At 46.9% G+C, this 26369-nt stretch overlaps 1 protein-coding gene across 2 annotated transcripts in view; it reads right to left on the bottom strand.

Moving 5' to 3' along the window:
• Positions 1 to 26369, bottom strand: part of CCAR2 (cell cycle and apoptosis regulator 2) — a 348118-nt gene that overhangs the window by 132524 nt on the left and 189225 nt on the right. For both annotated transcript variants that reach the window (XM_085633999.1, XM_085634000.1), the window contains 5 exons: positions 24389 to 24620; positions 24130 to 24279; positions 18423 to 18659; positions 9759 to 9918; positions 9002 to 9078 (listed from right to left, as the gene is read on the bottom strand). In XM_085633999.1, coding sequence (XP_085490125.1) covers positions 9002 to 9078; positions 9759 to 9918; positions 18423 to 18659; positions 24130 to 24279; positions 24389 to 24620 — 856 coding nt within the window. The remainder of the gene's footprint in view (positions 1 to 9001; positions 9079 to 9758; positions 9919 to 18422; positions 18660 to 24129; positions 24280 to 24388; positions 24621 to 26369) is intronic.

Here is a 26369-nt window from a genome sequence, read left to right as displayed (position 1 = left end):
ATCTGTTCTTGGCATGTAGGGCTGCTGACATTCATATCTGTGCATAGATCGCCGCCTAGTGTTGGGTCCGGATGTTTGCACGTTGTTGTCCTGGAAGAGTCTTCGAAGTATCCTGGGATAGGTGACTTCTCCCCTGTACTACAGTGCGCATGGGCATCCTCTCCATCCTCAGATTGTTTTTCGCCATTGTGGCAGTGATGGAGTAGATACAGAAAGTGATGACCATGCTTACAGTAATTCTGAGAGCTGCAGCTGCTACAGGCGCCGGGGAGGAGGGAGGGCGATATGAATGTCAGCAGCCCTACATGCCAAGAACAGATGCATACTGGTAAGTAGCATATTCAGTTCGAGGCATGTGGGCTGCTGAATTCATATCTGTGCATAGAATACATAGCAGTGCCCTCTATTAGCGGCGGCTACCAGTGCCAGCTGCAGCGGTCTGAAAAAGAGTTTTGAGAACAGCCTGTCCTACAGCTGCCTGCTGTTTTGATTGCACATCTACACAATAGTGTTTGGTAAATGTATGTGTAGTGGACCAGGTGGCTGCTCTACATATATCATGCAAAGGAATGTTTCCTAGGAAAGCCATGGAGGCCCCTAACTTACGTGTTGAGTGGGCTCGTGGGGGAATCGTTAATGTGCGTTTAGCCTTTTGATAGCAAATTTGAATACATTTAACGATCCATCTGGCTATACCTGCTTTGGAGATAGCGTTACCTTTGTGGTGTGGGGCACAGGCAACGAAAAGTTGTTTTGTTTTTCTAAAGACTTTAGTACTGTCGATATAGTACATGAGGGCCCTCTTTACATCTAGTGTATGGAGTGCTCTTTCTGCGACAGTTTGTGGGTTTTGAAAGAAAACAGGCAGTTCAATAGTTTGGTTTATGTGGAACTGCGATATCACCTTGGGCATGAATTTGGGGTTGGTACGTAGTACCACCCTGTTTGTGTGAACCTGTATGAATGGCTCTTGAACGGTTAGTGCCTGGAGTTCACTAACTCTTCTCAAAGAAGTGATTGCTACTAGGAAAGCTACTTTCCAGGTGAGGAATTGAATCTCGCATGAGTGCAGAGGTTCGAAGGGTGGACCCATCAGGCGTGTGAGGACCAATTTGAGGTTCCACATTGGAGCCGGTGGGTGGCTTGGAGGAATTACTCGTTTGAGTCCTTCCAAGAATGCTTTTATGGCCGGCACTCTGAATAAAGAGAGGTGCTGCCTGTTCTGGAGATAGGCTGATATTGCGGTCAAATGGACACGTATAGAGGTGTATGCCAGATTGCATCGGTATAGGTGTAAGAGGTAACAGATTATGTTTTGGATGGATGCGTCTAGCGGGTTTATGTCATTATTATTGCAATAAATGACGAATCTTTTCCATTTGGCTGCATAGCAAGCTCTGGTAGTGGGTCTCCTGGCCTCCTTAATGATGTCCATACAGTCAGGTGGCAGGTTAAGGTAGCCAAATTCTAGGACTTCAGGAGCCAGATTGCCAGGTTCAGCTGTTGCGGATCTGGGTGCTGAATCTCTCCATGGTTCTGCGTCAAATGCGCGGGTTTGATCCGCAGCCTTTGATGCGGCACCACGGAAAGTTCGAGAAAGGTGGTGTACCATGGCTGGCGTGCCCACGTTGGAGCAACCAGGACGAGTGTCAGTGAGTGTTGTCTGAGTTTGCGTGCCACCAGCGGTATCAATGGTGCTGGGGGAAAAGCGTACGCAAATCTGCCGGACCAGTTCATCCATATCGCATTGCCCTGCGACTGCGGATGTGGGAATCTGGCGGCAAAGCTTTGGCATTTTGCGTTTTCGCTTGTGGCGAAGAGGTCTATCTCTGGATGACCCCATCGCTGGAAGTACGGTTGGAGTACTGATGGGTGCAGCTCCCACTCGTGCATCTGGTGGCTGTGTCTGCTGAGCAGATCCGCCATCTGGTTGTCCTTGCCGGGGAGGTGTTCCGCCATGAGGAACATGTTCCTCTGAATGGCCCACTTCCACATGCTCTGAGCCAGATGAGACAACTGTGGAGTGTGTTCCTCCCTGTTTCTGTAGTAGTACATGGCGGTCATGTTGTCCGTCCGGATCAGCACGACTTTGTTGCACAAGTGTACTTTGAATGCTTTCATAGCCAGGAAGATTGCCATCAGTTCTAGAAGGTTGATGTGCATCTTCTTCTGTTGTTTTGTCCATAGTCCCTGCACTGTGTAGTTGAGTACATGAGCTCCCCATCCCTGGAGAGACGCGTCCGCTGTCAGTATTATTTGTGGAACTGGCTCTTGGAACGGTCGGCCCTTGCAAAGGTTTTGTGGATTCCACCAATGCAGAGAGTTGTATGCCCGACCGCTCACCAACACTAGGTCTTTTAGTTGCCCTTGAGCCTGATTCCATTGACGTGCTAAGCACTCCTGAAGCGGGCGCATATGTAGTCTGGCGTGTGGGACTATGAAAATGCAGGAGGCCATCATGCCTATCAACTGCATGAACACTCGCGCGGGAAGGGAGTGTTGGGGTTTGAACTTGGAAATCAGCATTTGCATGCTGTTGATTCTCACTAAATTTGGCTGAGCTGTGGCCGCCAGAGTGTCTATGGTCGCACCTAGGTACTGTTGTACGTGTGCGGGTTGGAGATGTGATTTTGGGTAATTTAGTGAGAACCCCAGACTGTGAAGAAGGTGAATGGTGTGGGACATGTGGTTGGCACATTGCTGGGCTGACTTTGCCTGAACAAGCCAGTCGTCCAGGTAGGGGTAGACATGAATGTGTTGCCTCCGTAGATGTGCAGCCACAGTAGCTAGGCACTTTGTGAAAACCCTGGGCGCCGTTGTCACGCCGAAGGGAAGAACCTTGAATTGGTAGTGCTGCCCTTGAATAGTGAACCTGAGATATTTCCTGTGTGATGGGTGAATGGGTATGTGGAAATACGCATCTTTGAGGTCTAGTGTGGCCAGGAAGTCTCCCTGTTTGAGCAGTGGGAGGACTTGTTGCAGGGTGAGCATGTGGAAATGCTCCGAAAGAATATAGCGGTTGAGGGGTCTCAGGTCTAGTATAGGTCTGAGTGACCCGTCCTTTTTTGGTATTAAAAAGTACAGGGAGTACAACCCTGTACCTTGCTCGTGGACGGGTACGACCTCTATTGCGCCTTTTTGCAGCATACTTAGCACTTCCTGCTGTAATAGCGCTAAGTGCTCTGAGGACATAGGACGGTGTTTTGGGGGTATTGTGGGTGGAGTAGAGGTTAATTCTAGGCAGTAACCGTGTTTGATAATATCTTTGACCCACCTGTCCGTGGTGATGGAGTTCCACGTGGACAGGAACTTTTGCAACCTTCCCCCGACAGGTGTTGTGTGGTCGGGAGGAAGGGAGAGGGCGTCACTGTTTGTTCTTGGGAGAGGATCTGGTATTGCCGTATCCGCGTCCTCTGCCCTTTGTGCTTGAACCACGATATCCACCCCTGGTGTTTTTATCGTAGGTACTTTGGGTGTTGCCCTTGTTGTAGGTTTGCTGTGACCCCTGTCCTCTACCTGCTCCTTTATTGCCGGGGCGACGAAAGGAGCCACTCCGAAAGGTCTGCGTTTGGAGAGCCCCCATGGACTTTGCAGTGTCTGTGTCCTTTTTTATTTTTTCTAGTGTGGTGTCAACCTCTGGCCCGAATAAGTAGTCTGGGTTGACCGGCTGGTTGAGGATGTTATTTTGCACCTCAGGTTTGAATCCGGAGATTCGTAACCAGGCGTGTCGTCGTAACATGACGCTAGTGTTTATGGCTCTGGCAGCTGCATCTGCGGCATCCAGTGCACACTTGATGGATGCGTTTGTGAGGAGTTGTCCCTCTCTGATGAGGATCTCTGCTCCCTCTTTGTATTGGTCAGGGAGATGTTGTAGTAAGGTTTCTAGTGTGTCATAATGCGCTCGGTCGTAGCGAGCCAGGAGCGCCTGCGTATTGGCAATACGCCATATGTTAGCTGCTTGGGCTGCAACCCGTTTGCCGGAGGTCTCTAACACCTTGGACTCTTTGTCCGGGGAAGGAGCATCCCCAGTCGTCTGCGAGTGCGCCCGTTTACGAGCATTCGCGACTACTATGGAATCCAGAGGCAACTGCCCTCTAATATAGGGAGGATCCCCAGGCGCTGACCTATATTATTTGTCGATTCTGGGGTTTATTACTCTTGCCCTGGTGGGTTCTTTGAAAATGTCCTTTGCTGGTTTGAGGACACCTTTCAACATGGGTAGAGTTTTAATATGTCTTTCTGAGGATGCGAAAGTATCCATGAGAAAATCGTCCTCGATGGTGTCAGAGTGGAGTTGAACACCATGATTGGCCGCAGCACGTTCAATGAGGGCGTTGAATGCGGCAGTGTCCTCTGTGGGAGACGTTTTTGCACCATATAGCTGCGTGTCCTGCGTATCCTTAGGTGCGTTTGAGTCCACAGGGTCATCCCAAGCTTGGTCAGGGTCCTGTTGGCCTTCAGGGTCCATTTCTCCGGGGTAGGGGACGTGGTGACCTATGTAGTCCTCCAAAACGTCTGTTTCGGAGTGTGTCGGAGAGAAGGACTGTGGATCTTGGTAAGAGGTATGGAGAGGCTCGTAAAGAATTGGTTCCGAATCCACTGGCAGCTTTTTCTTTAGTGGGATCCGGTCGGAGTCCAAACTGGCTCGGAAGTTATCTTCCTCTTGTGAAGCATCATTCTGCTTGTTGCGGCATCGATGATGTGTGATGGCGACGTCTCCGTAGGAGAGTGTTCTGCAGGTGTGATCCTGGTGTGGGTGACACGTGTTCTGATTTCGAACAGTTTTGGCGCCGTGGATGGTGGCAGGCCAAAAGTGATGTTGGCCGGTGCCGGAGTAGCTTTTTGAGCTTTTTTCGGCTCGGAGCTTGATGTGTCCTGGAGGGCCGCCTTATCTTTGATGCGTTGCAAGGATGCTGAAACTTGCCGCACCTGGAACGCCGACGGTTCTTTGGCGCCGACCGGTTCCGTTGAGGCAGGCGTGGACTTCTTCGGTGCCACGGGGTCATCGAGTCGAGGAGAGGTAGTAGCTGTCGACGGCGTCGATGATTGTGCCTTTGGTGCTGTTTTCGAAGTGGTGTGAGATCCAGCAGCCATTTTGACCTTTGTGGTCGGAGCCGATTGTTTCGGTGCCGGGAGCCGAGGCGGTTTGGCGGTACCGATGGTCTTTTTCCGTGCGTCGGCGCCGACGTCGGCTGCTGCAAGCTCGGCACCGAAGTCCCGTTTGGTGCGGTCGGTGCCGACGGGTTTGGCTGGCGTCGAAGGTGTGGTGGGCTTCGATCCGACCAGTGTGACTTTCAGTTTCGGTTTCTGCTGAACCGATACGGCTTTCGGTTTCGATGAAGGGAAACCAGCCGTTTTGGGTAGTAAAGGCTGCCGCTGAATGTCCGAGGCCGGGCCAGAGGGCGGGGCCGAATGGATGCGGGATAGGTCTTGGGTAAGGCCCGAAGGCGATCCCTCGACCGGAGCCACAGACTGACGCACTGGGATATCCACAGTCTGTACGGGTAGGCCTTGCTCGTCACCGGAGCTACTCTCTTCGGCCCCTAAGGCCTCATTGTAGTCTCCTACCTCGGTGTCGGCTTCGTCTCTGTGAAAGAGTTGTTCTTCGACGTCTTCCGATCCGGAGTCGTGTTCGGAAGCGGGGCTGGAGGGTAGGTTCTCCACGTCTTGCACATCTTCGTCCTCGGCGTTGAAGATGTCAGTCGGGGCCGGTGCCGCTTGCTGCGCTTCGAGCCTCGCTGCTCGACGATTCCGGAGAGTCTTCTTGGATCGGAATCGGGCACAGGCCATACATGTGGACTCGTCGTGATCCGGTGAAAGGCATTTGTTGCACACCGGGTGGACGTCGACATGGGGATATTTCGCATTGCATACAGGGCACCGCTTGAAGGGCGTCCTCAATTCCATCGTCGATGTCGGGTCGATGGTCGGGTATGATGCGAAAAAGTTGGTCTGGAAGTTAGTAAACTAACAAATAACTATCGATACCGATCGGGAACAGTACCGACGCGAACTAAAGGCCTTTTGGCCTGTAAAAAGTTTTTCCTAACTTGAGTCAAGATAAGCACATCCGAACCCAATGGCGGAAAAAAACAATCTGAGGATGGAGAGGATGCCCTTGCGCACTGTAGTCCAGGGGAGGAGTCACCTATCCCAGGATACTTCGAAGACTCTTCCAGGACAACAACGTGCAAACATCCGGACCCAACACTAGGCGGCGATCTATGCACAGATATGAATTCAGCAGCCCACATGCCTCGAACATATTAAAAGAACCTGAACCCAGTTTAACCCTTTTCAAAACTTTAGTCTAACAATGGAATACACTTTGACGCCTTCTAGTGCCAAGACATATGCTTTGGTGAAATTTGTTTATCTGACAAAAGACCCTTTGCATTTCAGACAGTGAAATGAGGAGTAATTTTTCTAAAGCTGCAATTGCCAGCTGAGAAGTTTTTGAAACCGGGTTTAAAAGGTAAGCAAAAGAAGGAGCCAATCAAATACAATTCAAAGAATTTCTACAAAAAAGTAGTGGCCTACACAATGCAACACAAAGTAAATTCTCTGTGTGTTGGAGGCGGACAGGACGAAGAGCAATAATCAGTTGAGATGCACTCACACACTTAATTTTAGGCTTTTATGCTGTTTGAATACAATTGCACCAGCTTGAGTAATATAAAAAAGAACTGCATATCAATCAATGGGGTTTTTAGGTCTCGCCTAGCTATTGCGTTTACGCAATCACTATGCAAGACTCTAGTAAGAGGGGCATTTCAAAGTGCTCCCAAAAGTGGATTGCATGGCAAGCACGCGCACAATCACGTGCCGCCATGCAATCCGTTTGGGGAAGCGCTTCAGCCCACTGGCGCCCTCGGCATCATACTTCAAAGGGTCCGCTCCCCCGCCTGGAATGCGCTCCCCCCGCCAAGCGCGCGCGCCACGCTCCGCCGCGTCTCGCCGTGACAAATTTGCTTTCAATTTCGCGCGGTGCTTGCTCGCGTCCGGAGCACTTTAGAAGCCGGGCTTGTCTTGTTTTCTTCGTAATATGCATTTGTTCTCTACCTGGCTCCCCTCCTTCTCCTAGGCCTCTGTCTCTCTTACAACCCCATTCCCTTATGTCTGTATTTACTGCTCTCTCTTCGCTTATGTCTGTATTTACTGCTCTCTCTCTCTTCGCTTATGTCTGATTTTACTGCTCTTTGTCTCTCCCGCTCTCCCCATTCTATCCTGCTCTCTCTCACGAGCCTTCCATCATTTCCTATCTCTAACCTGTGGTCCCCGTCTACCTCGCACCCTCTCCCCTCTTTGTGCCCGCTCCGTCGTCACCTCTTCCATCATTGTACCTCGCTGTCCCTGTCTTTCTCGCGCCCCCTCCCTTCCAGATCTCTGTGTCGCTGTGTCTCCTTCCCAGTCAGGCCTCTTCTTTCCTCCCGGTGTCTGACATTTGAGGGTCGCTAATGAGCGCCTCCGCAGTCTGGCTCTCACTGATCCCTCGGAGGCTGCCGGGGGTATGGGATCCTTTCCCTGCAAATAATTAATTTAGCTATGTGTTGCGTAAGAGCCTAAAAGGCTTTCTGATGCTACCTTGCTGCTCGGCGGCCATTAATATTTATCAGGGCCGGTGCTGTAGTGCAGTTTCATTAAAAATGTAATCTGTAGCTTTAAACATGCAGCTTTCCATGCAGAATTATGCCAAGTAATTCTTGGTCTGCAAACTCGTAATTGTGTACAGAGATTCCCGTCAGTACCGGAAATTCAGAACGCCTGGAACGTCTGCACATAGTTCCTCAATACTTTGTCCATTTCTACTAGTTGTGTTTCATCAGCTTTTAAGAGTAGCGTTCGGGCCACTCCCCCCCGCCCCCCCTCTTATCTAGTCTCCTTCTAGGCCACTTTTTCCATTTTGCTTGGACATTTGATCCTCGTCTTTTGGCTGCCTCTTTCTCTTCTTAATAATTATACTATAATATAATACTTGGATTTGTATAGCGCCGCTAATAACCCGTGAGGGTCTGTAGACGCTGTCCGTAGGCAGGGGAAAGTGATTTGCCCAGAATCACAGGATGTTGAGCACACGACGAGACTTAAACCTGGATCTCTCAGCGCCCAAGTCGGCTGCACTGGCCGTTAGGCCACACCCTCCCCCTTCTGAACGTAGCATTTGGACCACTTCTTTGTCATTGACTCGACTCTGGAACACGTCCAGGGCTGGACTGGTAATTTAAAATAGCCCTGTCCAAAAGTATAAACTTAGACCCCATGTGCACCAAGTGAGTAACCCCCAGCACATTGCTCAGTAGGATTTTATGTAGGATAATTTTGGAAAAGTGAAACCAAAGGTTGCATGGTAACTGCTCAATTTTTCAATTATATTTGCCACTTTTACTGACTGCTCCGAAAGGGATTCAAATAAAGTTCCAGTACATTAGTGTTTACCACAGTACCGCAAAGCGCTATTTCTACACAGCTTCTAATCATGCATGCCATGTGCCTGGTGAGAAAAAGGACCTATTTGTTGGTACAGTTATGAGAGGTTTTCTTTTAATGCTTCCATTCAAAAGTCTTTGAAGCTCATCTAACAAGCATTGAAAATGCAACAGGCCTCGCATTTACGCGAGGAAGCTATTGGGATTGTAAATGACAATGCCTTTATTTTATGTTTTAAAAACCAAAACATAAATAAAAGGCATTGTCATTTACAATGCCAATAGCTCAAACTCCCGTAAATGCGAGACTTATTGCATTGCAAATGCTTGTTATCAACTAGCCTCTGCTCTAAAAGAACTTTGTTGCAGTACAGACCTCGTAAACAAAATACCCTAATTATGTGAAAATAGCGTTCATTTAAATACAAAACTAACGTTTGCCAGCAATAAAATGGGTGAACCCACCAGGCCTATTGTGTATTCCATCTTTGTTAAATTTCACATCTAAAACATACACAATTTCCAACTGGAACCTGCCCATGTTTTTAAGGGTCCTGATGAAATCAAAAACTGACCAGGTCGTGATGAGAAACGTCCATATCCGAGTGAACAGAAGCATTTGATCTTTGGTCAGAATCTTCAAGTTTGCACGCTGAAAGAAAAAAGCATCTACTGTCAGGCAGTCATTTCATAAACCTTCCTAAGATTATCTCCTTTTCGCTTAGCTGCCATGTGGTAAGAGGTTTACATCAAAGGTTCTGTGGCATTAATGAAAAAGTTTTGGCGCAGGAAGATTATTTCCCAGGTGGAGTTTAGCATCACTTGACTGATATTTCCAGCAGCCAGATTTGCCTCCAAAGGTGGGCTGGGCCTTCGGGGTGCATGGAACCGACAGCTGAGCAGGAATGTGCTTCGCTCCAAGGGGAACAGAGACATAACTGCCATTCAGCGTACACATTCATTCAATTTGCTGCTGTCCCGCCCATGCCTGTTTCACCCTTTGCAAAGTCTCAACAAGAAATATGCAAACTTGCACTGTACTTGAAATCACACAAACTCACAAGCAACTACAAATTCCTCCACTGTGCTAACATGGCCTCTGTTAAACAACTTGGGGCAAAGCTCCTTTGCACATGTCCAACCTTCCCATAGCATTCCTCTCACACAGCTCTTCTCTTCAGGATCCATGCCAAACCTTTCGATAGGCCCCCTCAACCAGGCAGAGCTCTCCTCCCCAGGGTCCACAGCCACATGCCCTGGTATCTGGCTGCATGAACTCTCAGGAATCTGTGCTAGAAAAGGGTGAACAACAGCTTCTATCCTACCACATACCAAAGGCATCCTGGTCCTCCAAGAGCAGCATGTCTTCGTCCACATGCAGAGAGATTTCATCACCAGACTGCTTGCAATTGCCTTTCTGGTCTGTCTGTTCAGCGACTATTGATTTGCTGGGAGGTTTGTGTGAAAGCTCGGCACTGTCACCAGCCTCTGGCTGTGGACAGAGAGAGAGAAGGATGAATTCAATAGAGCTATAAGGGAAGCCATGTGCCATTTTCGGTAATACTTGACAACACATTTATTATGAGGGAGTCTGAAGAAAAAGCGGCAGACTTAGCCTGGATCTCAAAGTAAAATGCCTTGTGGGCCAATCCATTAAGCTCCAATCAAGGTAAATCTGTACATAGTGGAGTACAGTATAGTCTCCTGCAGTGGCTCGTTGCCTTTAGTCCATCTTCCTAAAAACTCATTAGTTGTGCAGGTTGAAAAGTCAAAACACAATTTGGCCAGCATAAAATAGACAAATGGAAAGCCCAAGTGTATGAACAGACCTACAGCACACTGGTCCTGCCATGTATTGCATCTCAAGACCTGCAGAGCACCAGTTTAAATCCTAGATCAGGAAGGAGCAAAAAAACTAAAAGCGACAAAGGATCGGTTTAAAAAAGTACTGTATCTGATTGTGCAATAGCTAGGAGATTCACTAAGCATGTTAACATCAGACAATGCACTACAAGATTTGGTCTAGACTGCCTTTAGTGCAAAAACAACAATTCATGGAAAGAATGCAGAACAATGTCATTCACCCCAGTACAGAGATATGGGCCTAAATCCATCGTTTTTTTGCTCACCATGCCATTCCAGTTTGAACCCAGCCATATGCAAATCAGTCTTGACCCTGTGCCTCATGGGAACAGTTCAGCCAGAACTGCCAAGCCAGGTCCTCCCTGGACTGGAAGCAAGCATCCTAGGACCGGTTTCTGGATTTCACCCCTCTTCAGCCAGGATAGCTTGACTCCAGTGGCATGGAGAGCACGGGACCCACATCTGGGCATACCCGTCCCACTCGGGATGACAAATGCCGGGACCCACGTCTGGGCATACCCGTCCCACTCGGGATGACAAATGCAAAACAATTTCTGGACAGAATGCAGAACAATGTCATATTCACCCCAGTACAGAGATATGGGCCTAAATACATCGTTTTTCTGCTCACCATGCCATTCCAGTTTGAACCCAGCCATATGCAAATCAGTCTTGACCCTGTACCCAATGGAACCAGTCCAGCCCGAACTGCCAGGCCAACGATGGATTTAGGCCCAGATCTCTGTACTGGGGTGAATGTATGACATTGTTCTGCATTCTGTACATCAATTGTTCTTTTTGCATTAGACTTTATTTAGAGCAGCATCAAAACCATCAGATGCAATATTAGTACGGCACAAATGCAACCCTCGATTCTTGAAGCATCAAGATTGCATGCCTTCATGGCTACCTACAAGGTTACATTTACTCAATGTCTAAAGGCAAAAGTCCCCCACAACCTACTTCATTGTATTGAGTTCCTCCATTATCAAAGTTTTTCACTTTTCAATACAACTGAAGTGAAAGATTATGTTTATTTTGCTCTCCGAGCAAATCAACCCCAGTCCGAGTTCTGACACAGGAATCTGGCTGGACTTGCAGCCATTATAAAATGTGTTACTAGATTTTAAAATGCTAGATAGGTCACCTTTAGAGAATTAGTAAAACTTAAATTGAATTCAGTTGGAGAGCGCAAAGGTTGCCTTTACTTTAACTTACAAGTGACGCAAAAACTCATACATATACGTAAATGAAATAGAATATTGGAGTTCACTCAACCAAATTACATTTTAAAAGACTGAATGTTAAATGTTAGCTTTAGTTCCGACTTTCAACATTGTCAACTTAAAAACCTATCAATTTGCAGTTAATCCTGTGCACGACGGTAAACCTCAGTTACAAGAAGATTACTTATTATTCTAAAAGACGATTTACAGGTCAGATCAATTATCGGAAGTTGGTCTGCCTTTTAAAGTGCGTATTTTAGACAAACTATGCTTTGTTTGTCCAGCACAGTCTGATGCTAGAGCAAAATTATTCAGTCAGCTATTTATAAATACAAAGTCACAACTTCTGAAGAATTCTACCTCAAATAATGTCTTCATCTGATCCTTCCCTCTGCTAGTATATATATATTTTTTTTAAAGTGTTTTTAAGGAATATGCTACTTACCAGTATGCATCTGTTCTTGGCATGTAGAGCTGCAGATCTATACACTGTGCATAGATCGCCATCTGGTGTTGGGCCCGGATGTTTGCAGTTTGTTTTTCTTCTTGGACAGTCTTTGGAAGTCACGAGTTCGGTGACTCCTCCTTCGGTCCGTACTGCGCATGGGCTTCGGCTCCATCCTCAGATAGTTTTTCGCCAGCAGGGAAAAGATGGAGCGTAGTGATAATAGTGAAGAAACCCATGTGTGTTGTATCTAAATAAGATAGCCTGGAACGGATACAGGTAGCCGGGGAGGCGGGTGGGCGTGTATAGATCTGCAGCTCTACATGCCAAGAACAGATGCATACTGGTAAGTAGCATATTCCGTTCGAGGCATATGAGCTGCAGATTATACACTGTGCATAGATTATATAGTAGTACCCAACCCTAGCGGCGACCACCGGTATCCGTTGCAGTAGTTTGAAACATTGTCTTTAGTACAGCCTGGCCCACACTAGCTTGTTGTTTGGAGTGCACATCTACACAGTAATGTTTTGTTTAGGTGTGCGGTGTTGACCATGTGGCTGCCTTGCAGATGTCATCTAAGGGAATTTTCCCTAGAAAAGCCATAGAAGCCCCTATCTTTCTTGTAGAGTGGGCTTTAGGTGGAACAGATAATGTTAGTTTTGCTTTGTGATAGCAAATTTGTATACACTTTACAATCCACCTAGTTATCCCTGATTTTGAAATTGGGTTGCCTTTATGCGGTGGAGAGAAGGAGACGAACAACTGTTTAGTCTTTCTGAAAGGTTGCGTTCTTTGTATGTAGTACAGTAAGGCCCTTTTAACTTCAAGTGTATGTAGAGCCCTTTCCGCAACAGATTGAGGTTGCGAGAAAAAAAACGGTAATTCCACCGATTGATTGAGATGGAAGGGGGAAATGACCTTAGGCAGAAATTTTGGATTTGTGCGAAGTATCACCTTGCTGTGATGTATCTATAGAAAGGGTTCTTGTGTAGTGAACGCTTGTATTTCACTAACCATTCTAAGTGAAGTGATAGCTACGAGGAAAGCTGTTTTCCAAGTAAGGAATTGTAGCTCACATTTATGCATTGGTTCGAAAGGCGGACCCATTAGCCTTGTAAGGACTACGTTTAGATTCCATATAGGTGAAGGTGGTGCCCTGGGTGGAATTACTCTTTTAAGGCCTTCCATAAAGGCTTTAATAGCAGGCACTCTGAACAGTGATAAATGCTGTCTGTTTTGTAGGTAAGCAGCAATTGCTGCTAGGTGTAGACGGATGGATGAGTACGCCAGGTTACACCTTTGAAGATGGAGCAGATAGCATATGATGTGCTGTATGGAGACATCTAAAGGGTTGATTGTATTGTTACGGCAGTAAACAACAAATCTCTTCCACTTTGCGGCATAGCATGCTCGAGTGGTAGGACGTCTGGCTTCCTTGATAATGTTCATGCAATCAGGGGGAAGATTAAGGTATCCAAATTCTAAGATTTCAGGAGCCAGATCGCAAGGTTGAGCTGAGCTGGGTCCGGGTGCCTGATTTCTCCTTGGTTCTGGGTTAGGAGGCATGGGGACAGGTGCAGTTTTTGATGTGGTACCACCGATAGCTGTAGTAGTGTGGTGTACCACGGCTGCCTGGCCCATGTTGGGGCTACCAGAATGAGTGTGAGGGAGTGCTGCTGTAGCTTCCTTACCACTAACGGAATTAGTGGGAGAGGTGGAAAGGCGTATGCAAATCTGCCTGACCAGTTCATCCATATCGCATTGCCTTTGGACAATGGGTGTGGGTATCTGGCGGCGAAGCTTGGGCATTTTTTGTTTTCGTGGGTGGCGAAGAGGTCTATTTGAGGATGCCCCCACTTGTGAAAGAATGGGTGAAGAACTTATGGATGCAGTTCCCATTCGTGCATTTGCTGCGTTTGTCTGCTGAGCAGATCTGCGATGGTGTTTTGTATGCCTGGGACGTGTTGTGCCAGGAGAAAGATTTTTTGTGGAATTGCCCATCTCCATATGCTCTGTGCTAAGCGGGAGAGCTGGGGAGAGTGTCCCCCCCCCTGTTTTTGAATATAATACATTGCAGTCATATTGTCTGTGCGAATGAGGACTGCCTTGGCTGAAATTTGTTTCTGAAACGATTTCAGGGCTAGAAAGATTGCCAATAACTCCAGATGGTTGATGTGGAGTAACCTCTGTTGTGGCGTCCATAGACCTTGGACTGTGAGGTGTGATAGATGCGCTCCCCAGTCGGAGAGCGATGCGTCCGTTGTTAGAATCACCTGAGGAACCGGGTCCAGGAACGGTCGCCCTTTGGAAAGGTTGTGGTGTTCCACCACTGCAGAGATCGATGGGTACGGCCGTCCACCAACACCAGATCCGTCAGCTGTCCCTGGGCCTGGTTCCACTGGCGTGCTAGGCACTCTTGGAGTGGACGCATGTGAAGTCTTGCATGGGGCACTATGAAAATGCAAGACGCCATCATCCCTATTCGTTTCATGAACACTCTTGCTGGGAGAGAGTGCTGAAGAAGGAATTTTTGGCGCAGGGCTTGCATGCCTGCGATTCTGGCTGAGTTGGGATAGGCTATAGCTTTTGAGGTGTCTATAGTGGCACCGAGGTATTGCTTTGTGTGAGACGGTATTAAGTGGGACTTTTGGTGATTCACCGTAAAGCCTAGCTGGTGGAGTAGTTGTATGGTAGTGTTTGTATTCTGCACACACTGGTGGTAGGACGCGGCTTTTATGAGCCAGTCGTCCAGGTAGGGGAAGACGTGAATGTTTTGTCTTCTGAGGTGTGCCGCCACTACTGCCAGGCATTTGGTAAACACCCGTGGTGCGGTTGAGACCCCGAAGGAAAGAACCTTGAACTGATAATGTTGGCCGTCCACCACAAATCGGAGGTACTTTCTGTGAGCAGGGTGTATTGGAATATGAAAGTATGCGTCTTTCAGGTCCAGTGTAGTGAGAAAGTCGCCCTGACGGAGGAGTGGGAGAACTTGCTGAAGAGTTACCATATGAAAATGGTCTGAATGGATGTATGCATTTAGAGGCCGGAGGTCTAGAATGGGTCGTAGGGTCTCGTCTTTCTTCGGTATGAGAGTACAGAGAGTAGACCCCTAGATTTTGCTGATCGACAGGGTACCTGCTCTATCGCGTGTTTTTGCAGGAGGGAGAGTACCTCTTGTTTTAGAAGTGTGGTATGTTCTTGTGACATCGCACGGTGTCTGGGTGGGATATTTGGGGGGGGTAGAAGTTAGCTCGAGACAGTACCCTGACCGAATAATTTGGGTCACCCATTTGTCTGATGTTATGGCCTCCCAGGTTTGAAGGAAGTGTTGTAGTCTGCCCCCGACCGGAGTGGAATGGTCTGGGGGGAGCGGGGGAAAGTCATTGTGTGGGCAGTGTGGCAGAAGGGGCGGTGTTGGTTTTGCCCCTGCCCTTATTATTGTTTTCTCGATATCCACCTCTTTGGTAGCCCTTTGAGAAGGTATTCTGAGGAGGGGACTTGTAGGACGTGGAGGCGTTATCGGAAGAGTAACCTCTGCCAGAGCCTCGAAAGGAGGAACGGCGAAAGGAGCGTCTAGGGGTTTGGGATTGCAGGGCTCCCATAGACTTCGCCATATCTGTATCCTTCTTCATTTTTTCCAGGGCTTCGCCTACTTTTGGGCCAAATAAGTATTGTTGGTCAAAAGGGTGGTTCAATACAGTTGCTTGGACCTCTGGTTTAAAGCCTGAGATCCTGAGCCAGGCGTGACGGCGAAGCAGAACACTGGTGTTTATAGCCCTGGACGCCATGTCAAGTGCACATTTAATAGAGGTGTTGGTAATAATCTTTCCCTCTTGTATGAGTTCATGAGCCTTAGTCTTATATTTCTCTGGGAGATGCTGCATGAGAGCCTCCAGCTCATCATAGTGCGCTCTATCGTACCTCGCCAGCAGCGCCTGCGTGTTGGCGATGCGCCACATATTGGCAGCTTGCGAGGTAGTGCGTTTGCCTGACGCATCTAAGAGCTTGGACTCCTTATCAGGTGGTGGAGCCTCACCAGATGACAGAGTTGGAGCGCTTCCTAGCTGTGGAAACCACTAATGAGTCTAGGGGCGCAGGTCCTTTAATATAGGCATGGTCCGTGGGGGCGGCTTTGTACTTCTTTTCTATTCTGGGGTTTAAGACCCTAGCTCTGACGGGGTCTTTGAAAACCTCTGTGGCATGCTTGGTCACCCCTTTTAGCATTGGTAATATAGCGGTGGATTTATCTGCTATGTCAAATGTGTCAAGTAGGAAGTCTTCCTCAACTGGATCACTGTGTAACTCCACCCCATGATAATGTGCCGCCCGTTGTAAGAGGTGGTGGAACCCCAGGGAGTCCTCTGGTGGAGACGGCCTGGATGGATAGAGATCATCCTGAGGCACATCTGGGACATCGGGATTGTGGTAATCCTCCCATGGGTCAGGTGTTCCCGGAGTAGTGGGGTCCTGCGGGGCATCTGTGGGATCATAGAAGGGATCTCCGTGGTCATCAGGGTCTGGAGACGGGGTTGGAGACCGATGAGGCAAGGGTGGAGAAGGTGGGGGCGGAGATGGAGGAGGAGGAGGAGGAGGGGGAGGAGGAGGAAGAGGAGGAGGTGGAGGTGGTGGGGAGGGTACTCTGAACGGGGATGTGGCAGAGTCCTTCCGTTTTGGTGGTGGAGGAGTTGGCTTGTCCAAAAGTCTTTTCTTGGAAGACAAAATTAAATGTCCAGTCCTTGGATCCTTTGTTAAAGTCTTTTGAAGAGGATCCGGTGTGAAAAGCTCCTCCGGCACCGATTCCTCCATCGGTGCCGATGTTTTCGGAACCGAAGGCTTCGCCGGTTTATCCGCGCCATGCTTTCTCGGCAGGCTTCGACACGGAAGCGTCGGTGCCGAGGGATTTGTGTTTGGTCGGCACCGAGAGGCCAGGTTTCGACACCGATGGCTTCGGAACGGAGCTTGTTTTCTTCGGTGCCGAAGAATGTTTTTCGGCGCCGCTAGGAGGCTGGCTCGGGCCCGAGCCGCCAGGAGACTTGTGATGCTTTTTCACCGGGCCCGAAGGTGGGGTGATGGAAGCAGTATGCTTGGTTTTCCCTAGGCCCGGAGGCGAAGGGGTAACCGGAGTCTCTTTCGGTATGGGCGCGGGAGTGGGAGGGGGTAGAGTACTCACGACCCTCTGCGCCGGTGTGATCTCCTCCACGTCGGAGTCGTCGGCCTCGGAAGCGCCGACGTCGTCGTCCTCCAGCTCGGTGTGCTGCTGTCCCGAAGCTCCGGTGTCTTCTCCGAAGATGTAAGGTGGAGCCGAGGTCGATGAGTGCGCCATGGTGCGTCGAGCTCGTCGATCCCGAATAGTCTTTTTCGAACTAAAAGACTTGCAGGCGGGGCAGTCTCGGGCCTCGTGTTCGGGAGAGGTTGCACACCTGATGGAGGTCGGTGTGGGAAAATTTAGACCCACATTTTGGGCACTTCTTGAAGGGAGTCCTTTCCATCGGCCGAGACCGGAGTCGAGATAGGCCCGAAGGCCGCTGCCTGGAATCGAAGAAGTGCAGAAGAGAGAGATGAAGAAGTCGATTTCGTCTAAGAATCTCGATGGACGAGGATTTTTCGTCGAAGGTCGAACTGGAAACGTTCGAAGCCGGAGCACGAAGTATTACATCCGAGCCCGATGGCGGAAAAAAACAATCTGAGGATGGAGCCGAAGCCCATGCGCAGTACGGACCGAAGGAGGAGTCACCGAACTCGTGACTTCCAAAGACTGTCCAAGAAGAAAAACAAACTGCAAACATCCGGGCCCAACACCAGATGGCGATCTATGCACAGTGTATAATCTGCAGCTCATATGCCTCAAACATGTTATTATTCAAGACAGGATATGAAATTTTAGGATAGTCTCTTTTCTGTGATTGATTTTTATTGTCGACGCTATGTTGTCCTCTAGTTAAGGGTTAAAACATTTATAAAACATGTCATTAAACAGAAAAGCAAAGCAGCATTTGTGCAGTGTACTCAAGTCCACTTTCTTACATCTCCAAAAGGATATAGAATATTGATGCAGGAAGCTGCGGCAGTAAAGTCAAAACTAATCAAACGTAAAAACAGGGTTAGGAAGCCAATCACGAATTTGTGCCTACTCAAAACAAGAGCAGGTATAGAAGGTTCACTTCCACAGGTTTGTAGGGGATAGCACTGTCTGCAAATAACAGAAGCAGAAATGGATCCAAAGCCATTGAGAGGTCCCCAATCGCATGGTTACTATGAATGGGCGGGCTCATACTATAAGACAGGGGTGCACTAACCAAAACCATTATTTGGGTGATGGAATAGTTTACCTTCAGGCAAAGAAAGCACTTCAGAGGGTCTCACTTTTCACTCATGTCAAACGGTGGCCTCACTTGCCGAGGCCTATAGCAAATAGCACAGCCACAAATAGAGGAGCAGTGAAGATTCCACTGTTCTCACCTGCAAAGACTTGAGATCACCTGCATTCTCTGCCATATTCTGTGACTCCTGTAACACCTCCTGGTTCTCGATTTCTACTTCCTTCCCACTCTCTGCTGTCTTCTCTGGTTCTACATTCTTTTTTCCCTCCGCATCACCTGGTTCTGGCACCTCCGGCAGGCTGAGCAGGCCACGATAGATCCTGTATCCAAAATCTCGCTGCAGCATCTCCTGGAACAGCTCCGCCAGCAGAGAAGACTAAGAAAAAGAAGGTCAATATGAATGGAGAGTGAAGGCTCAGTACATTTTTTTGAACCATGGGGATGGATGTGTGAAATCGCAAAAGAATTCAGGGCAAATCCTAGAACTGACTTGCAATAATGCAGGTTTGCTTTTGGGCACACCAGAGGCTTTGAAATACTGGAAGCCTACTATCTTCATGCAATCAATTAGCAGCTACAACCCTGGCAGAAACACTGAATAAACTACAGGAACTCATCTTTTCTCATAGACTGGACAAGCACAGACAGCAAACGTGGAAGTTGCCCACTCAGACAAATGCAATACAGGCATCAGCAATACAATCTTCTCACAGAGAACAAGCGTACTGACGAGCAAGAGTGTTAGCTCATCTGACGCGCATAAGAGTTACTTAAAAAAAAAAAAAAAATCAGTCGCTAGACTATTCTTACAAAACAGGTACCATACATTTGGAAGTAATGCAAGCTTGCTTCAACAGCAAAACAAATAACAAAGATAGTGAAAACCTTGCGACTTTGGCAAACAACTCACACTTCCCAGGATACAATACAAAAATGAACCCGGTAAATCAAACCATATTACCACCGCATGTCACCCCTAAACCTTTACTCTATCATATCATGAATTATCCTCTGAATAATTTCACATATCAGACTCCTTAACCTCACCTAAAGAACTATAAAAGTTCCACTTTACCTGCACTATATAACAGTGATATATATATATATATATATATATATATACACACACACACATTCTAGAATGAGATGCTCCAAACAGACACTATGTTGAAAGGCAGGACGTCTCACAAAGCAGAACAAAAGCACAAGATCAAACAAAACAGGGCTATTCTCACAAGCATGCAATGAGAAAAATAGGTAGTAGTGTCCCTGGAGGAAGGGAAAAACGGCACACCAAAATGCAAAAAACAAACTATTCTCACAAGCATCCAATAAACTGCAGAAAATTCATAATCAAGATACCATATTCACATCCAGCCAACGCTGTCCTAACAGGCATGCACCAGCTTTCAGTTTAATCATGAATGAACTTAAAAACTGCATGCTCTCACACAAAAAGACAACGCAATGCATTAAGCAAAGAATACCGGACCTCAGCTCAAAATAAAAACAATATTCACTGTCCATGCCCTCCCCGTGCCTTTATACCCTTACCATTGTGACAGTTTGTATAGCAAGTGACCTCAGAATGCTGGAACAGATACCAGCCATGCTCCATAATTTCTTCAAGTGCTGCCAACTTTATCCTTCACCTTTACTAAAATGATCATCAAATGTTATTTCTTGCCTGAACTATTACTCTTCTTTCTTCTACTTTACACCCATTCTCTTGATCGCCCCAACTCCCTTACTTGTTCATGTCCAACAATCCCAAACGATTCAAACCTTGCTTTTATCTCGTGTGTCTTTGCAAGTCCCTGGCCATGAGCTCTTCCCTGCTTTTGAGTTTATGTTCTTCTCCCCACAACTACCAGGTGTACAATCACATTTCAGCTCTTCCTTTTTCTAGTATTCAAACACTGGACTCAGTTACTATACATTCGTTCTTACATTAATCAACATTTCTTGTTTCCTAACATATATTTCAAAACACTTTTTGTACCTTTGAATCAGTTATTGTGGCAAACACACTATATAAATGCAATAAAATAAAATAAATGAAGAGGAATGGTTTCTTACCTGTAATCCTAGTTCTCTCTCAGGGGAACCTCCATTGAAATCCTAAGTCATGCGTGCCTTCTCTGTCACCCCAATCATCATCTGCCTGCTGGACGTTTCCGCCGCGTCCAAGGACGACTTTAAACATGTGTTTGCCATGTTTTTCCCTTCCTCTACAAGGTGGACTGCCCTCTGCTGGTACTGATCGGTTAGCTGCTTAAGGAGCTGCCCCACTTCCTCCCAGTGCTGCTATGCAGGTCTGTTGATTAGGGCGTTTGAGTTGGCGATGCACCACTGATTCGCCGCACTCCGTTCTACTTTTCTCCCCATGGGTTCCATTCTTCTACTCTCCTTGTCAGGAGGTGGTTCGGCATTTGTGGGCACATTGGCCCTTTTCCTAGCTGTTGCAGTAATTATTGAATCAGCTGGCACTGATCCTTGAATGTATGCAGGGTCCTTTGAGGAGTGCTTGTACTTCCTTTTTGTTCTCGGGGTCACTGATTTACATACAGCTGGCTCCCTGAAAGCCTCTCTGCCGTGGTTCAGCACACTAGGGAGCATGGACAGGAATTGACTCCTTGTTTGTGTAGGCAAAAGAATCTCCAGGAGAAAACAAGTCTTGGGCTTCTCCTCCTCCAAATTCCCTCCATATGTCTCTGCAGCATTCTTGACCACCATATTATAGATCCCTATATTGGCTGGTGGTGAAGGCCTCGAAGGGTATGTGTCTACTCCTCCTTCCGGTATTTCGGCGTCGAGCTCATGCCACTCTAAGTCTTGCGCCTCCGAGGACGTCGAGTCCTGGTAGTTTTGCTGCTCCTCCTCGCCTTCTCCCTCAAAGTAATACAGGGCTTCTTCCTCCTGTTCTCCGACCGGGTCAGGCGTTTTCGGCGGTTCAGGGTCTTCGTCGCCCTTTTCGACCTCTGGTTTGGGCGGAATGGTGTTCTGGCTCATCTCTTCGTCGAAGTCCTTTTTCCGCTGCAGGATGCTCGCCATTTCGGCCTCAAGCCCCCTTTTCTTCCTATCCATCTCGACAGCTTGTTCGGCGTCAAGAGTTTGAGCGCTTTGCTTCGAGGTTGAAGTTTTTGTTGACCCTTTTCTCTGCGTCAAGGAGTCCTTTTCGGGGGCTTCCTTCGACGACCTAGGTTTTCCATGGGTCTTCGTAGTCTGGGAGTCCTTTTCGAAGGATCCGCTGGGCTGTTTGTCCCTGGGTGCTGTTGCTTTCGCCGAGTGCTTTGACGGCAATGCTCCCTTTGAGGACTTTGTTTCACTCTTAGGAGTGTCGGTTGAGTGTTTTGGGGTCGACAGCTCTTACCTCCTTCGACGTTTGCTTTTGGACTTCGACGACAGTGCAATCATCCGGTCCTTCGTCGATGTGGTCCTCCTCTCCACTGGAGAGGCCCAAGTCTCGGAGCGATGGAGGTGGCCCCTGCATGGTGTGGTTCGCCCTTCTCTGCCTCTCTCTTACTCTGAGGGTCTGGGGTGTGAACGCCGAGCACGCGTTGCAGTCCTCGCTGTTGTGGTCGAGTGGCAGGCAGAGGTTGCCGACTGGATGCTGGTCCTTCTGGGTGTATTTGTGGTGGCAATTTTTGCAAAACTTGAAGAAAAGTGTTTTGTCTATTTGTGCGCTCAGGGAGCCCCTTGTGTGCACATTCTCCGGTTAAGTCGAGATCTTGTGAGAAAATTCTTCTCCTTTGTAGTCCTGGTTACCTGACCTATAGTCAGGTGTGATGAAAAACTGTCATTTCGTTGATTTTTCCAATTTTCGTCTATTCTTTCTCCAAAACTCTGGACCTCTTCGGTGACGATCCAGACCCAACCGCGGAAAAAAGAATCTGAAGATGGCGACCAAAGGTTGGAGCTTCCGGAGGATGCGCGTCGACGTCATGAAGGACACCAAATGGTGGTATGTCGAAGCCCACCTGGGCCACAAAAAAAAAAAAAAAAAAAAAAAGAAAGTACAATTCCGGACCCAACCACAAGATGGCGGAATAATGCACAGCATAGTGAATCCAGAAAGATTCGCGCTGCAAAACTGGTTTGGCCTTCTTTCTGCCACTGGTAGAGCATTTGTCAAATAAAGATGGCATTTTATTTGACAAGAAAAATTATTTTCCTGTCAGAAGATGACGGAAAATCCTAGAAATGTTGAAATCTGTTGGATAAAGGTGTTGACAAAAATTTCGAGAGAAATTCTTGAAGAAAAAAGCCAAAAAGGTCGAGATCAGTGCTCCAAGATCATGTCACCAGGAGCCGGAAAAAAAGAACTGAGTGACTGCCACCTAGTAGGCATGATGGAATACTGGTAAGTCGTGAGCCCTTAAAAGGAACAGACTCTTTTCATGTCTGCAGAGTTGCAGCCTGTAAGTGTACACTGTCCTCTTCCTTCATCATTTTCTTTTAACAAAGGTTAGTGAATGAGATTTGTAAGGACAAATAATTCCAGTAATTTTTTTCAGTTTTCTAAAATTGTATATTAACCCTTTTTTTAATGCAATTTAAAGCAATTGGTCAGTATAGCCTGCAAAAGGTTTAATAACGCAAGTGATTATCCAGTCCTTATTGAAGAAGGAAAAATATCAGCACTTAAAAAGATATATTGTAAAGAAGTGCTCCCGGATCCCTGCACGTGGTCCTGACTATTCAGTGATTAGGATTTCAATAGCGACCCCCAGAGAGAGAACAAGTTTGATCTTTGAATCTGTGGGTTTAGAAAACATTTTTCAATAGAAGTCTTACAATCAGTAACTTGCTGCATTTTATTTGTTTCACACATAACAAGCCTGGTGTTCGCCATCAGAAAACCTGTTCAATCAGCTTAAAAACAATCCAGTTTCCAAGGAAAACCAAACCGTTAATTTCAACTGGCCTTATACCCCTTTGGCTGTAATGTTCGACATAAGAAAAGTGCCCACAACATCAAAACGACCTAAATTCTCACTGTAGTGTTTACATGAGTCACCGCGCAGCTAAAATTCACTTCTGTCAAGCTATCGTCTTGTTAAGATAACTCATTGGGGCAACACCCGTGTGTTAAAAGCTATAATCCAAACTTCCAAAATCACCCTTGGTATCCCACAAACGCAACTATGTGATAAGTTTAAAATTTGATTTGATCACAAATCTGTGCATACCTACCGGGTACCCACAAACCACCTTAATCTACCACTAACTACCAAATAGATCTGTAATGCTTCTACATACTAACCGCAACTGTCTAGCCAGATTCTTGCTAGTATGAAAACAAATAGTGGCATTCTCTATACATCATGTCAAAGGCAGGAAACAAACTATGAACTGGTGCCACTTCTTTGATTTCTTTTCTAATGTAAATAGCTCTATTGAGAACCACTTAAAAACTCTAATATATCCTGAGATGGGGAAGACGTCTTAGGATGTGGTCCTGCATCATGGCATAATCCTTAAAAGAGCAGTGGGCTTTCTTTCAATACTTCAGACAATTAGCTTTAAATACCATGTCCCATAAAAAAGCGTGGTTGCCGTAACACTTAACATTCTAAGTTCATGCTGTCAGGGCAGTCCCGCGACAGCTTTAAAAAAAATTATCTAGAGCAATTCTCAGAGGGAGCCGCACAAGCTTGTGATCTCTATATGAGGGCACTCGAAGAGCACCTTCTGTTTGATGCAAAGCCAGAGAAACAATGGGAGGGTGCAAAGAATGATCGCAGAAAGCTTCTTCTTTAAACTACAGTCTTGCGCTCCCAGTTTCCTTCCTTGCCCAAAAGTTCCCTCCCACAAGGGCTCAGCTCTATAGTAACTGCTGGTACCTCAAAGGACAGCTTCTCTTTCTGCTTGCGGAATTCTGACATGGCGTACAGAGACACTGTAGTACATTTGAAGGTGCGCGTCGAGTGGATGATGATAGCCGGCTCCACAGGGGGGCTAGGATTGACTGACTCCTGTGCCGCTTTTCCCAGCTATAAAAATCAAATATAAAATATCAGACAAAACTTCATAACCACATAGAAATCACACAATAATCAGACACGGTTCAGTGATGGGATGAAGACTATAATTATAACTTACTTTCACAGGTTCATCTTCGTTGGGTGGGGGGGATGGAGGCAGGGGTGGCTGAACCGCTGGGGATTTAGGGAGAGGCGGCTGCAACTCCAAGTCGGTAGGTTTTGGTTGAGTGAGGGCTTCCCACTCTACTAGAGATGGCACACAAGACCAAACATCTGGCAGAAAAACCACCACCTTCTCAACACAGGGACTGGGTCCGGGGCGCAGGTATCTCAGCTCGGCAAAGCGAAGCCTGAAGTAAAGGATGAGGCAAAACAGATCAAAGAGCTACAAATGCATAGGATGGCTATAACCAGGCATGGGAAGCATGAAATGGTGACAGGTCCAGGTAGATGCAAACAGAGGATGGGAACCAAAGACAGTTGAGAACAACAAACCTGAGAAGGGTGTACACAGGCACCAGTTGTGGGCATTGGTCAATAACTAATGCAATACAGACACACGAGACAGACTAAAGGAAGAGCAGGGATATGAAAAAAGAATAGATGCTCACTGCTGCACGTTACTGCCCGCCAACACAAACATCCCAGGTCGAGATATTTGAAGGGGGGGGACATGTTAGACAAGCATTTGCAATGCAATAGGTCTCGCATTTACGCGAGTTTGTGCTATTGACATGGCAAATAATGCCTTTTATTTTTGTTTTTAAAACATAAAAAAAGGCATTGTCATTTACAATGGCAATAGCTTATACTCGCGTAAATGCAAGACCTACTGCATTGCAAATGCATGTTTTAAGTGCGGAGAAGGCTCTGCCTCCCAAGAGACAATGGGTATCCGAGTCACTGGTCCCACAATAATGGCCATAAAAACACTTTACTCTGCTGGTCAGCCTCTGTGGTTTATGCCATGCTATTTCTTTCATGAGTGGCAGTTATAAGCAAATGTGTTCAACCAGAATCAGTGCACAAATGGTTAAATCTATCCAACGAAATGCAAATTTCTTAAATAGCCCCTGCAAGCAGTAATAGGGTTATGATTTGTAAGTTGCAGCCGCTGATCCAATAAGCAGTGCCTTATGGCAATAGTTAGGCTGTATTATGGTAATAACTTAGAATTTGACTTTTACACTTCATAGGTATGTGGATGAGTGTAGGTTTTATAGTACATGTGTTCAACAGCATGTTCGATGTAGAGAAAGACAGAGACAGAAATACAGATAAGGAGATAGATATACAGATAGAGAGCGCCCCCATATCGGTGAAATGTGGCCCAGTGACAAAATTATGTAAAATAGGTTTAATAATATTCACACACTTATTCGTACAAGGCAAAGATCCTATCCTACGATGTTATCAAAGAGCAGAGAAACTGTCATGGCAAAAAAAAGTTTTCTTACTGCATAGAATGCATGTTACAATAACTTTCCCGCAAATAGTCGTGAAGTCTGTTTTCTATAATTACATCGCAGTGAACAGATGTCAGCACTTGTGTTCTGGTGTTGTGCATGCACCTATTTAGAACTAACACACGGCAGCATGGCCATACATGCAGAGGTAGCAGCCGGGTGCAGTAAGCGTGTTATTTTACCATTTTTAAGGTAGGAGAGAGAAATCATTAATCACTGGAGGCTTAAATTCTGTTGATGAACGGTCCCTCCGCACTCAAAAATGGGAAAAAATAGCACTTTACACCCGGTACAACTGCAGATAAAGAATGGGAGAAGATGCATAAGATGTAAGCATGTAATACGGTCCCGCAGAGCCGCTGAGCGTTCTGGGCCATATCATAAACCAGGAGGCCGACGTCAAGTGGATTGTAAAGTTACCAAGATCCAATCTAACATGTTACACAATAAATATGGGATATGCCGCTTTTTTTTTGCGTTAGTGGCTTCAATATTCTTCATTTTTTTCAAACGGTAAAATGTTTATTGAAATCATTACGTGAAATACTGGGCTATACTGTTTAAGAAAATATGTAAGGATGTAGTTAAGGAAAAGCACCCTTTAGATTGCTGAGGCTGTACTTTGCAAGGTGC

This window comes from Triturus cristatus, chromosome 11 (assembly GCF_964204655.1).
Source record: "Triturus cristatus chromosome 11, aTriCri1.1, whole genome shotgun sequence".
Classification (NCBI taxonomy): domain Eukaryota; kingdom Metazoa; phylum Chordata; class Amphibia; order Caudata; family Salamandridae; genus Triturus; species Triturus cristatus.
The sequence above is the reverse complement of the archived record's forward strand: the minus strand, read 5'-3'. Positions and strand labels throughout refer to the sequence as shown.